The sequence below is a fragment of the Argentina silus genome (assembly GCF_951799395.1).
Source record: "Argentina silus genome assembly, chromosome: 6".
NCBI classification, from domain to species: Eukaryota; Metazoa; Chordata; class Actinopteri; order Argentiniformes; family Argentinidae; genus Argentina; species Argentina silus.
The window spans coordinates 18,077,790-18,089,895 of record NC_139660.1 but is presented as its reverse complement, the minus strand read 5'-3'; the positions used below and the strand labels follow the sequence as shown (position 1 = coordinate 18,089,895).

Genomic DNA, 12,106 nt, shown 5'->3' with positions numbered 1-12,106 from the left:
CTCCACAGACGGCACTACCCAGAGCAAGCACAGAACAGCCCCATCCCCAGACGCCAACCACCTCGCACCAGCCTCCCTGCCCCCATGGCGCTTGGCACGGATGCCCACCACACGGACAGATGGTGCTCACCCTGACCCCTCTCCTCGCCCGCGGGGACAGCGCCGCCCATAGAGGCCTGACAGGAAGAGGAAGAGGAGGGAACACTGTCGCCAGGGCAACTCAGAATCCAACATCCTCCCTGAGGGCCTAAGATAAACACATTCACACAGCAGGACTTCTTCCAAAGGTCTGGCTAATTTGTGCCTGTAAGACTTCCCCTCAGTTTGGGCTGTTTTAGTTGTCCTCTCCATGCCTGTTTTGGAGTGTAGATTAAAGTGCTGATGGACCAATCCAGGCCAACCCTGGCACGAGTTTGCTGAAACCCATAGAAACTTCATCCTACTGGGCCCTGCTCCCCTCTCTTTCTCTCTCTCTCTCTCTCCTCTGTCTCGGCCGGCCTCTCAGGTGTGTATGAATTATTAAAAGGACAGCAATTGCTCCACCGCCAGGCTCAGCGGCGGGGGAGCTCTAAAGACCTTGTAACACCTCTGCCGATTGGAGGAAGTGTGCTAGGTCGGAGGTCAAACTCCACTGCAGTGAGGAGGTCACGGCAGTTTCATCCATTACACTGCAGATCTAACCTGCTCCTCTGCAACTGGCCGGCTCTCATTTCCCCGCCAGGTGCAAGTAAAACAACTACCGAGAAAAACTGCTGCTACTTTTCATTTTTACTGGATATTATTTTTCTCTTTGAACGCAGCAGAATTTGATTACTACGACGTGATAAGCATATAATACGGCATTCCTGTTTTAAAAGCACAGCACATCAACATGAAAAGAGAGACTAACGGCTGGTGAAATGAATTCAGGAGGGCAAGAAAACAGAGGGGGGAAATACAGAGTCCCTAAGCAGAGCAGGTAATTGGAGAAGAGAATAGATGGGATTTTAAAAAAGCACAACTCTGACAACCAACATCGACCTTCAGGCTGAGAAACTCAGGACCAAAGAGATCTTCAACTCATTTTGATTTATTGATTTGGAATTGCCTTATGATTGTCTCTGGGATTTGTTCATCCGCAGAGAATATTTGCATAACAGATTATGTTGCCCTACTCATAACCGTCAGCCTCGCACCACACATCTGGAGGGAAGCCATTGTCTCGTACCTGAAGAAGAGCTTCTTCCAGAAGGGATAAACTCTGAAGCTGATGATGAAGGTATTTATGAGGCCTGTGTAATCTGTGAGATATAATGGAGAGGTCATTTCTGTGATAAGGGTGAAGGCAGTGTTGCTTAGGCTGCCTTGTGACTCAGGGTTGTGTGTGTGTGTGTGTGTGTGTGTGTGTGCATGTGTGTGTGTGTGAGAGAGAGAAAGAGATATAGAAGGGGAGATGTTTTGAGAGAATGTCAGAGAGAGAGATGGCTAAAGAAAGAAACTGTGTTTGTATCTATCGATGTGTGAAAGGTCGAAAGTCTGTGTCACACACTGTATTGTTTTTGTCTGCTCTAGCTCATATGCCACCTCAATTACTGCTTCTATTTCTGTGTGCTACCTTCCCCTCAGTGACATCAGGTCCAAACCTGCTGGGGTTTAATTAGTGAACCAACAACACACACACACACACACACACACACACACACACACACACACACACACACACACACACACACACACACACACACACACAGACACACACATATACACACTCTCTCTCTGAACATCCACACAAACACACACACACACACACACACACACACACACACACATCGCACATCACAGGTACGAAATGAAACCATCTCAAGCAGCAGCATGTGTCCAATGAACACAATATAGTCAGTGTAATTAAATAGCCCTTCATTTCACACCTTCTGTCCGTGTCTTGTCATAATATCCTTGTGTGATGAGCCCTCACCCCGGCCGTGGTGCTCCGATTGGGTTTGTGTTTGTGTACGCGGCGGGGCCCACGAGGACAGTTGTAATTCCTGTCAGAGTGCCTCCTCGCGCTCCGCGCTGCTGACTTTGATAGTAAAGGCGCTGACAGGCTTTTAAAGAGAAGCTGTCTGCGTCGTAACCTTGAGGGTCGCCGAGACTACAGGGACGGCCCATTGATAAAGGGATTAATACTTGAGCCCTGTGGCAAGAGGAGGGTGATTTTCAGCGCTGCGCACCGCTATCTTCACAACATCACCTCTGAGGGGAGAAAAGAGGAGGATGCACGCACGTACGCACAGAGGACGAGAGAAGGGTTAGCAGCACACTCAGGACCGCTGGTGTAAACCTACTGTCACATGAGGAGATGAGAGGCCATGATTAATGTGCTTGTGTGTGTGTGTGTGTGTGTTTCTGTGAGAGAGAGAGAGAGAGAGAGAGAGAGAGAGAGTATGTGTGGCCATTGTTAATTCGATTAGCAGCTGACACTGGTTTCATCCAAACGCCTCGGTACACATTAGCATAGTGAAAATGAAGGATTTACAGGTTGCCACTTCAGCAGTGCTTCAATCAGTTTAGATATGCTGTAAAGATTGAAGATCCTGCTGTGTGTGTGTATGTGTGGGTCTGTGTGTGTGTGTGTGTGTGTGTGGGGTGGGGAGGGGGGGGGGGGACATTGTTTGCAGCTGATATTATCCAAATGCCTCTGTATACATTAGCATAGTGAAAGGTGTTTCAGTGTTTCAGTCAGACTAGATATACTGTAAAGATTGAAGATGCTGCAATATGTGTGCGTGCTTGAGTGTGTGTGTGTGTGTGTGTGTGTGTGTGTGTGTGTGTGTGTGTGTGTGTGTGTGTGTGTGTGTGTGTGTGTGTGTGCGCGTGCGTGTGGAACTTATTTTCCATTTTATCTCCTCTCCCCCAGATATCCAGCTTTATTAAGTAACACTGAGGCTGCAGAGGATCCAGTGAGGGGATCTGTGATCGTCTGACCTGGTCTGTGATCGTCTGAGGGGCTCTGTGAACCACTGAGCCGACCCGTGTGATCCAGTGAGGTGACCCCCGTGCTCCCCTGAGTGTGCGTCGGCGGTGAGCGTGGCCGTCAGGCTGGGACAAGGAGGAGGATGCCGGAGCTGGAGGACTTCCCCCCCCTGCGGGACCAGCCCGGCCCCGACCCGGCCCAGATCCAGCGCAGCGTTCTGGAGGAGCAGGTGGAGCTGTGGTGGTTCCGAGACCCGGGGAAGTCCCTGCTGTGCTACTGCGTGGCCGTGCTGCTCATCCTGGGCTGTGGCTTGGGCGGCGTGGGCCTCCTTTCCACCACCACCAGCCTGTCCAGCGAGTGGCGCCTGGGCGCTGGCACCGCCCTCTGCCTGCTGGCGCTGGGCGTGCTGCTCAAACAGCTGCTGAGCTCCGCCGTTCAGGACATGAACTGCGTGCGTAGCCGGAGGCGCATCGACATGCTGAAGAGCGGGGGGCTGTCGGACCTCCTGGTGGTCCTGATCACGGGGCTCTGTCTGCTGGTGGTGGGGGCAGTGCTGCTGAAGCTGGCCCTGGTGAACCACATGCCCAAGCCGGGCCAGGCCCTCAACGACATGTACATCAGCGGGGTGGTGATGTTGGCCGGAGGGGGGGTGGCCGTGGTGGGGGTGGGGTTGTTCGCGGGGGTGGTGGTCCTGCTGGAGAGGACGAGGCCAGGACAGAGGCTGAGGGACAGGGCCGTGGGGGTGTTCACTATCTCAGGACAGATGGACCACCAGGCCAGGAGAGAGACCACCTCCAGTCTGGCCAACCTCATCTGAAGGCGCTTGCACGCTGTCCCAACACTGACCAACATCCCAACGTTCCCAAGTTGGCAGTTGGGTTTCGAATTTTCACAAGCGGTCAACTGCGCACTGACCAACAGAGGCGGAACCCCCAATGACCAATAGACATCATCTGTGAAGAGCATTATTATCGGCGCAAACCTTTCGGGAGCCGCTTTGAAGTGTTCAATTCGTCCAACATTTCGTTGCGGTCCTAAAGCGACACAGTATTATATTTTAATTGTGCTGCTGCCGTCATTGCACTTTGTAGGTCCATGAAATCTATGGGACAGAGAGCTGAGTTTTCTATGTCTCTGATGTGAAGCCTGTGGACAGCACTTGGATGTACTTTATATGAAATGAAGCCCTGGCACGACTTAATGATCTGGAATAAAGAGAAGAACAGCACAGACACTGAGCCCAGTACGAAGCCTGAGATACATGGTGTGGTCCTAATGTCATCCACTACAGCTGCAGGGGGACGGTTCTGCTCTGAGAACAGCCCCGGTATGAGAGAAACCAGACTATGGATAAGAGTTCTGTCTCTATGAACTAGACCATACTGTATCACCAAATCATGTACTGTATTGTACTGTAATTGAGTGCCCATTTGCCCAACACATTACAGTTGTTCTGCATTACCCTAACAAAATGAAAGTGATCCAAACTAAATGGAAATGATCCTCTGACGTTCAAATGTGTCCTTTTTTTCCCATGCCACCGCAGTCTCCTCCTTGATTGGTACCCTCGCTTTGCTCTGTCACTCATTGTCAGAATTGCCTGGCAGTTTTGTCAAGAATCTGAGTCAAAGGTCCAGCATTGTTGTCACAGTTAAAAGACAGGGCTGTGAGTGTGTGTGTGTGTGTGTGTGTGTGTGTGTGTGTGTGTGTGTGTGTGTGTGTGTGTGTGTGCAGTTCTCACCACCTTATCGGGCTGTGCATATGAGAGGCCTGTTGCTCACAACGGGGTCACAGAGTCGGCCATTGTTGTATGATGATGGACAGCCGGGGGCGGCGGGACAATGGGCAACGCTGTGGTTCGTAGGGGCTGGCATCAGCCAGTACGGCTCGCCCTTACCACCCGCTGACACACACTTACTCACACATATATGCATACACACACACACACGCGCGCACGCACGCACGCACGCACGCACACACACACACACAGTGACTGTGCCAGTAATGTGTAAACGCTCATTCATGAGGGACTGCTTTCTGAGCTGCTGTCTCTTGTCTGTGCTGGACATGAAGTCCACAAGATGCCAAGTACTCTATGTGTGTGTATGCATGAAGGAGAACGAGACACAGAGGAGGGAGAGAGACCAGGGGAATAGAGAACGAGAGAGACGATGCATAGATGGAGAGAGAGAGAGAGAGAGAGAGAGAGAGAGAAAGAGAGAGAGAGAGAGAGAGAGAGAGAGAGAGAGAGAGAGAAAGAGGCAGAAACAGCAGTATATAAAAGAGAGAAAAGCCCGACTGTGAGCAGATTCAGTCTGCCTCGTCGACCGTAAGCAGGTCTTGGCTATCCCTGTCTCTCATTTAATGCCGCATGCATCCACACCTGACCAACTGACAAACAGAGAGATTAAAATACCTATTTGCAAAGATAAGGTACAAAGTCATTTTATTCTCTAAATAGCTCCCTTTGTCTCCCATCGATAAGAAGTGGTCCATAAATTAGACAACCGATTGAAAAACCACACAAATGAATGATTCTAAACACACTGAAATGACAATCAGACAGTAAGTAGGCAAGCAGTCCTGATCCTCATTCCTATTCTACATGGAATGGGTGTCGTATGTGATTCTATATACACAGCAAATGTAAAAAAAATGTTTAAAAAAAAAAAACAGACTTCAGCTGCATGGGCAAGAATCTCCCAACGACTGTGAATTCCACTGGCAGTGACCAGGGTTGATGCGAGGGGGGGTGCTGTGCATGCACAAGAGGACGGAACCTTTTAGACATGTCAACACCTGCAGCAGAAAGGCTGGGTGTTTTTTAGAGGAAGGGAGACACGTACAAATAAAACACTGTATTATCACATATTGACATTCAAATGGTACATTTGTATTTTTTTTAAGTAGTTGACGTTTTTCCTAGCTGTTCCTCGAGGCTTTAAAAAGTTAGAGAGAGAGAGAGAGAGAGAGAGAGAGAGAGAGAGAGAGAGAGAGAGAGAGAGAGAGAGAGAGAAATGCTTCAGTCGGTTCCTCCTTGGTGCCAGTTGAGTGCGAACACAAGGACAAGGTTACTGTGGTTACAGAGCTACAGGACTGTGACTATGGTGATAGAACCCTAATCTTCTATTCTCTATGACAACACTATTGTGTTACATGGTGACTGACAATGTTATGCCTTATGAATCATTGATCAAGTCATCTTGGTGTTTATTTCATGGAGTGGGGATTAGGCTTACAGCTCTTACAGGAATGAACAGAGATCATATGGAGTGATAGGTCCCCACACCCATACTCATATCATTTTATATTACACCGTAAACAAAGCCTCAGGTTTCAATGTTCACAGACTTTAAACTATGATAATCTCTCTCGTCTAACCTGAATCCTTCTTGTACATACTAACTTTAAAAATCATGCTAAAATACAAAAACAATTTAACAGTGTGATTAATATCAAACCCCCCTACATTCAATATTCTATGTTGCTAAAACGTTTCCAAGAGGTACCATGAAACAGAAGGTCAAAGGTGACACAACAGTCTGAAGGAAGAATGTTCTGAAGGAAGCACAGTCTGAGAGCCCTGCGACTCCAAAGAGCCAAAATGTCCGCCTGTTTCCACTTTGAGAGTATTGAAAGTTTGAGCCAAAATGTCTGCCTGTTCACTCTTGAGAGTGTTGGAAGTTTGAGCCAAAATGTCCGCCTGTTCCCCTTTGAGAAAGTGTTGGAAGTTTGCAGCTCTCCCCTCTCCTTGTCCTCTACTGTCCCTCTCTGCCAGGGAGCCAAGGAGAGAGGGAGCGAGGGAGAAGAAGGAGAGGGAGGAGACATCCATCCGTCTGGCAGCAGGCTCGCCCTTAGTTTGTCCGAAGCTGATAATCTGCCAAAAGTAGAGATGTTACAGCAATATGTTAGCACCGTTCTATCCATCATCACCTCTCCCCTTCACCATGGCAATCACTTTACAACCCAAATTAGTGATAATTAGCATCTTCAGCCCACAGCTGGGTGCAGGGTTACTGGGATCACACTGGGGCGCTACAGTAGTTATTCTGGCTTTAAAACGACAGCTTAGTTCTCTTTGGCCCGAATAACAGGAGACTCCCCCGTGCGTGACTCTGACTTTCACGTTCATCACTCATTGAGGTCAGTGGGAAATGTTGTGCAGAACAGTAAGTTATGCGTGTGGATCTCAAGGATTTGGACCTTTATGAATAAGTGAACACTGCCAGTGTAAGGGATCTGGGTGCACTACTCTCACTCTCTCTCTCTCTCTCTCTCTCTCTCTCTCTAATTCTCTCTCTCTCTCTCTCTCTCTCTCTCTCTCTAACTCTCTCTCTCTCTCCCTGTCTCTCTCCATCTCTGCTGATCATAGCGCATACAGAAAGGCGATAGTCACCTTGGCATTTACACAGCCACACACGGAGAACCCTAATGGCTCTGTGAGGCCCGATTCAAATCCCCTACGCCCCGTGCATCCGACCCAGAGAGATGAATGGATATGATCGGTGGGTTCACTGCTGGGGCATTACGGAGGCTGAGTAGCCCGGAGAGAGACGGCTGCTGTGAGGATCAGGTGACAGAGGTGGCTGCTCTGAGGATCAGGTGAGAGAGTACAACTGAGGAAAGACTGAATGTGTCGGTGTGTCGGTGTGTCGGTGTGTCGGTGTGTGGTCTCACCTCCGCTCTGCGTGATGTAGCGCACCCATGGCAACGCGTGGTAGCCGCTCTTCTCAATGATCTTAAGGTAGCGTACCTGGGGAGGGAGGAAAGGCAAGGGGACCATTACAAACAGTCTGATCACACACACACGCACGCACACGCACACAAACACTGTACACACATACTGTACACACACGCACGCACGCACACGCACACGCACACGCACACACACACACACACACACACACACACACACACACACTGTACAGACAAATGCACGCAACTGTGAGTCAGCTACTTGCAGGTTGCATACATTATTCAATGGAAGTCACATTGATTTTGCATTTTAGTGTTTGTTTATAGTGAGGATCTTTTTGGCTTATCTGGAGTTCACTTAGATAAACATTTGGGCCTTACCTGGATGCCAGACACCGTGAAATAGGGGATCTCAAAGTTGACAGTGATGGGCCTCTTCCCTTCCAGCTCACCACTCTCCACACTAGGCAGCCCAAAGTGAGCCCTCATCATGTACTCTTTACCTCCCTACACACACACACACACACACACACACACACACACACACACACACACACACACACACACACACACACACACATTTCATTACTCCTGGGAGACTATTACAGACTGTTTCCGGAAAAAAGAAAACCTTTATTCAAGATCATTTGTTGGATTAGATGAAGTCTATTCTCGACCATTTCCCTAGTGTGCGATGTTTGTAACATAAGAACACAGTGAGACAAACAAACGGCTCATTGTAGTCAAGACAACTACCATGATTTATCAATGGTAATTAACCTGGAGTCCTAAATTCTAAACTGAGAATATCAAGGTAATGTGCTCTCATATCCTGGTTAAACCTTCCTCCTACTAAAACATCGCCAGTGTGCAAAACTTCCTGGTTGACGTAAGGTTAGATAAATAAACATCCTGAAAAGAGTCAAACAATGAGTCTTCTGGAAGCATCACTCATATCTCCACTCCACACAGTTCATAGTTAAAACAGGCTATGTGTGTGTGTGTGTGTGTGTGTGTGTGTGTGTGTGTGTGTTTGTGACTACATTCTCTTTCCGAAGCAGGAAGGATGTGTGTTTTGCAGCAGCAGAGTAGAGTGTCATGCTGAACACACTGGCGATGGGGATGAGTGAAGTCTCCTTATCAGTCTTTATCAAAGTGAAGCGTTGGTCCATTTCAATTTCCCCCAGCTCTTATCAGCCATTACGTGCCAAAGCTTCTCTTTGCTAATCTGGTGACCGTGATAAAAAATAAAAAAACAGATATCTACAAGGAAAGTGTTATTTCCTTGGTGAACACATTTACTGGTGGCAGTTTTGGAGTAAGAACTGTATTTTCACACATTTAAAATGCATTTATAGTCAAACACAACAATGATATACCATTGAATATGATGGTATTACAAATGTATAGCTATATTGTACATTCACCAGCCACTTTATTAGGTACACCTGTTCAACTGCTTGTTAATGCAAATATCTAATCAGCCAATCACATGGCAGCATCTCAATGCATTTAGGCATGTAGACATGGTCAAGACGACCTGCTGAAGTTCAAACCGAGCATCAGAATGGGGAAGAAAGGTGATTTAAGTGACTTTGAACGTGGCATGGTTGTTGGTGCCAGACGGGCTGGTCTGAGTATTTCAGAAACTGCTGATCTACTGGGATTTTCACACACAACCATCTCTAGGGTTTACAGAGAATGGTCCGAAAAAGAGAAAATATCCAGTGAGCGGCAGTTCTCTGGGCGAAAATGCCTTGTTGATGCCAGAGGTCAGAGGAGAATGTCAGAGGAGAATGTAATACATGGGACGGAATGGGGGAACGGTATCAAAACACGTGTGTTTGCCTATGGTGTCATACTCACAGGGAAGGACTTGATGTTCCACTGCACCACGTTCTTCTCCGGAAGCCACTTGGCGTTGCCCGTGCTCGTCTTGATTTTGGGCGAGTCGACATCGCTGGGCACCGGCACCAGAATACTCACATTGTTGGCAGTGGAGCGGGACTTGAACTGACTCTTGGCCTGGTGGGAGGTCAAAGGTGGCAGGGTCACCAGCAGGGACATGCAGTGAGAGAGAGAGAGGGGGGGGGGGGGGCACCCTGTGGCGCACCCTGCTATTAAAACCATCCCACTACCGAAATCGTCGACACTACAGAATGTGAGGATGACACTACAGAATGTGAGGATGACACTACAGAATTTGAGGATGGCTAAGGATAGAGAGCTCCAACCCCAAAAAGCTATTTTCTATCCTTTCAGAACGTTTCATCACAATGGTGATAGCACAAGGCAGGAGGGGAGGAGTACACCGTTTTAACATCAACATGGAAGGTTGACAGTGAAAGGCAGTACTGTTGTTTACCTTAACCTTGATCTCTACTCGGCTGTGGGAGAACTTCTCAATCACACTCTCGATCCATATGAGGGGCTTCACCTGTCAGGGGAGAGAGGAGGGACAGAAGGTCAGATTGGTATGGGAGGGGTGGAGGGATGTGTGTGTGTGTGTGTGTGTGTGTGTGTGTGTGTGTGTGTGTGTGTGTGTGTGTGTGTGAGCCAATGTGTGTGAGCCAGTGTGTGTGTGAGCCAGTGTGTGTGTGTGTGTGTGTGTGTGTGTGCATGTGTGTGAGCCAGTGTGTGTGTGTCTATGTGTGTACGTGCGCTTGCTTGTGCCCATGTGTTTGTGTGTGTATGTGTGTGTGTGTGTGTGTGTGTGTGTGTGTGTGTGTGTGTGTGAGCCAGTGTGTGTGTGTGTGTTTAAGAATTCCAATGACCGTGGTGTTGAGGCGGTAAGACATGAGCTCAGACTCTCCGTCGGGCGGTATGAAGGAGATGGTGCGGTCGTTCTCGAAGCGGGACAGACGCACACACTGATGGAACTTGACATCCTCTAGTTCCACCGCTTTGCTCTTCTCTCCTGACAGACAGGAGGGCAGGGTTAGTGAAACACTTCTCCTCACTCATCTAAAATAACACACACACACACGATATGTATGCATCGCAACCTGTCATAACAGAACTGACATCCATTATTTCTTGTTCATGAATTAAGTACTTTATAAAGTGTTGAATCCATCAAAGCTGCCAGGGAACATTTAAGGAAGAACACACACTTCAGTGGCAGGTTGGGAAACAATGTCATGGCAATGTGGATGTGTACTCTGGTGAAAAAGGCCTTAATGTTCCATTTTCCCTGAGTAAATGGAGAAAGCTCAGCTCTTAAAAGCTGTTATAATGACTCTGGGCCTTTGGGCCTTCACTTAAATCCCACACTCACAGGGAACTAAACCCAGTCACTCCTGATCCGAATAGAACCCTGTCCAAACCAAGGTCTTTCTAATAGACTGTGACTGTGACTGTGACTGTGTGTGGGTGTTTGTGTGGGTGGGTGTGTGTGTGTGTGTGTGTGTGTGTGTGTGTGTGTGTGTGTGTGTGTGTGTGTGTGTGTGTGTGTGTGTGTGTGTGTGTGTGTGTGTGTGAAATTTCTATGAAAAGCACCTCCCCTTGAGAGAGAGAGAGAGAGAGAGAGAGAGAGAGAGGGAGAGAGAGAAAGATAGAAAGAGAGAGAACGAGACAGAGAAAGAGAGAGAGAGAGAGAGAGAGAGAGAGAGAGAGAACTGGAACACAGAGACTAGTCTTTGGAGATCAGAAGGCTAGCAGACAGCCCATATCCCAGCGGTAATGCTCTTTGGAGCGCAATTCATCAGTAGAGGTGTGAAACCCCCCATTGCGTCATCAATGTGTGACCGCGTAAAGGTCAAACAGAAGTTACAGTCCTTCATCTCTGGGCCCTAAGGGGGTGGAGGGACAGACAGGTACCCGGAGGAGGCAGGAATTAGGTTGTGTCCCCTGTCATTCATTCACCTGAGGCACATGAGGCAACTGTCAACTCACAAAATATGAGCTTTCACTGGACGCTGTTTTCGACCTGACTTTCAAAAGTCCATCTTTCAAAGTCTATTTCCAAACTCTTTAAGTCTTTAGGCTCAATTGTTTTCTTTTCTTTTCGACATGTGTCACCCGGGAGGCTGTTGGAGGTAGAAATCGGAGGACGGGCTTGTTGTAATGCATGGAATGAAATGAGGAATGGCATCAGACAAATTATAATTTTTTTGCATTCTGTTCCATACATTACAATGAGCCTGTCCTCCGATTCCTACCTCCACCAGCCTCCACGGATGTCTCACATCAGCATGATTTCCTCATACACAAATTCCACTGACTCTTCCTGATGCAGTAACAGTCACAGGCTGTGACCAGCAGAGGGCACTGTTTAACCCGCCTTCTTATGCTGTTTACATGTGTTGCAAGCTGTTGCAATATTATGACTCCACTTAAAAAGATACTTATCATTAATTCAAGACATTAATACATAAATACGGTAAAAAAAAAAGTGTTCCCATCAGTTGAGAGCAGCAGTATTTTTTTAAATCCTTGTATTTGTCTATATATTATTTG

General features: G+C 48.0%; 2 protein-coding genes across 3 annotated transcripts in view; one reads left to right on the top strand and one right to left on the bottom strand.

Moving 5' to 3' along the window:
• The first annotated feature begins 765 nt into the window (after positions 1-765).
• tmem125a (transmembrane protein 125a) lies at positions 766-4,435 on the top strand. Its single transcript, XM_083672595.1, has 2 exons — positions 766-1,258; positions 2,897-4,435. The coding sequence occupies exon 2, from the start codon at positions 3,096-3,098 to the stop codon at positions 3,768-3,770; it is 675 nt and encodes a 224-aa protein (XP_083528721.1). The 5' UTR covers positions 766-1,258; positions 2,897-3,095; the 3' UTR covers positions 3,771-4,435.
• Positions 4,436-5,382: 947 nt separating this feature from the next.
• ap1m3 (adaptor related protein complex 1 subunit mu 3) overlaps positions 5,383-12,106 on the bottom strand; it is a 16,588-nt gene continuing 9,864 nt past the window's right edge. The window contains exons 7-13 of one of the 2 annotated variants that reach the window (XR_014554252.1): positions 10,423-10,565; positions 10,014-10,085; positions 9,515-9,673; positions 8,030-8,155; positions 7,631-7,706; positions 6,657-6,830; positions 5,383-6,565 (exon numbers count right to left, since the gene is read on the bottom strand). Coding sequence is in view for 1 of the 2 variants with exons in the window: in XM_083671377.1 (XP_083527503.1) it covers positions 6,808-6,830; positions 7,631-7,706; positions 8,030-8,155; positions 9,515-9,673; positions 10,014-10,085; positions 10,423-10,565 (599 nt within the window). In the remaining variant the exon portion in view is untranslated. Of the gene's footprint in view, positions 6,831-7,630; positions 7,707-8,029; positions 8,156-9,514; positions 9,674-10,013; positions 10,086-10,422; positions 10,566-12,106 lie in introns of both variants that reach the window. The other variant, XM_083671377.1, reaches the window with a different exon arrangement.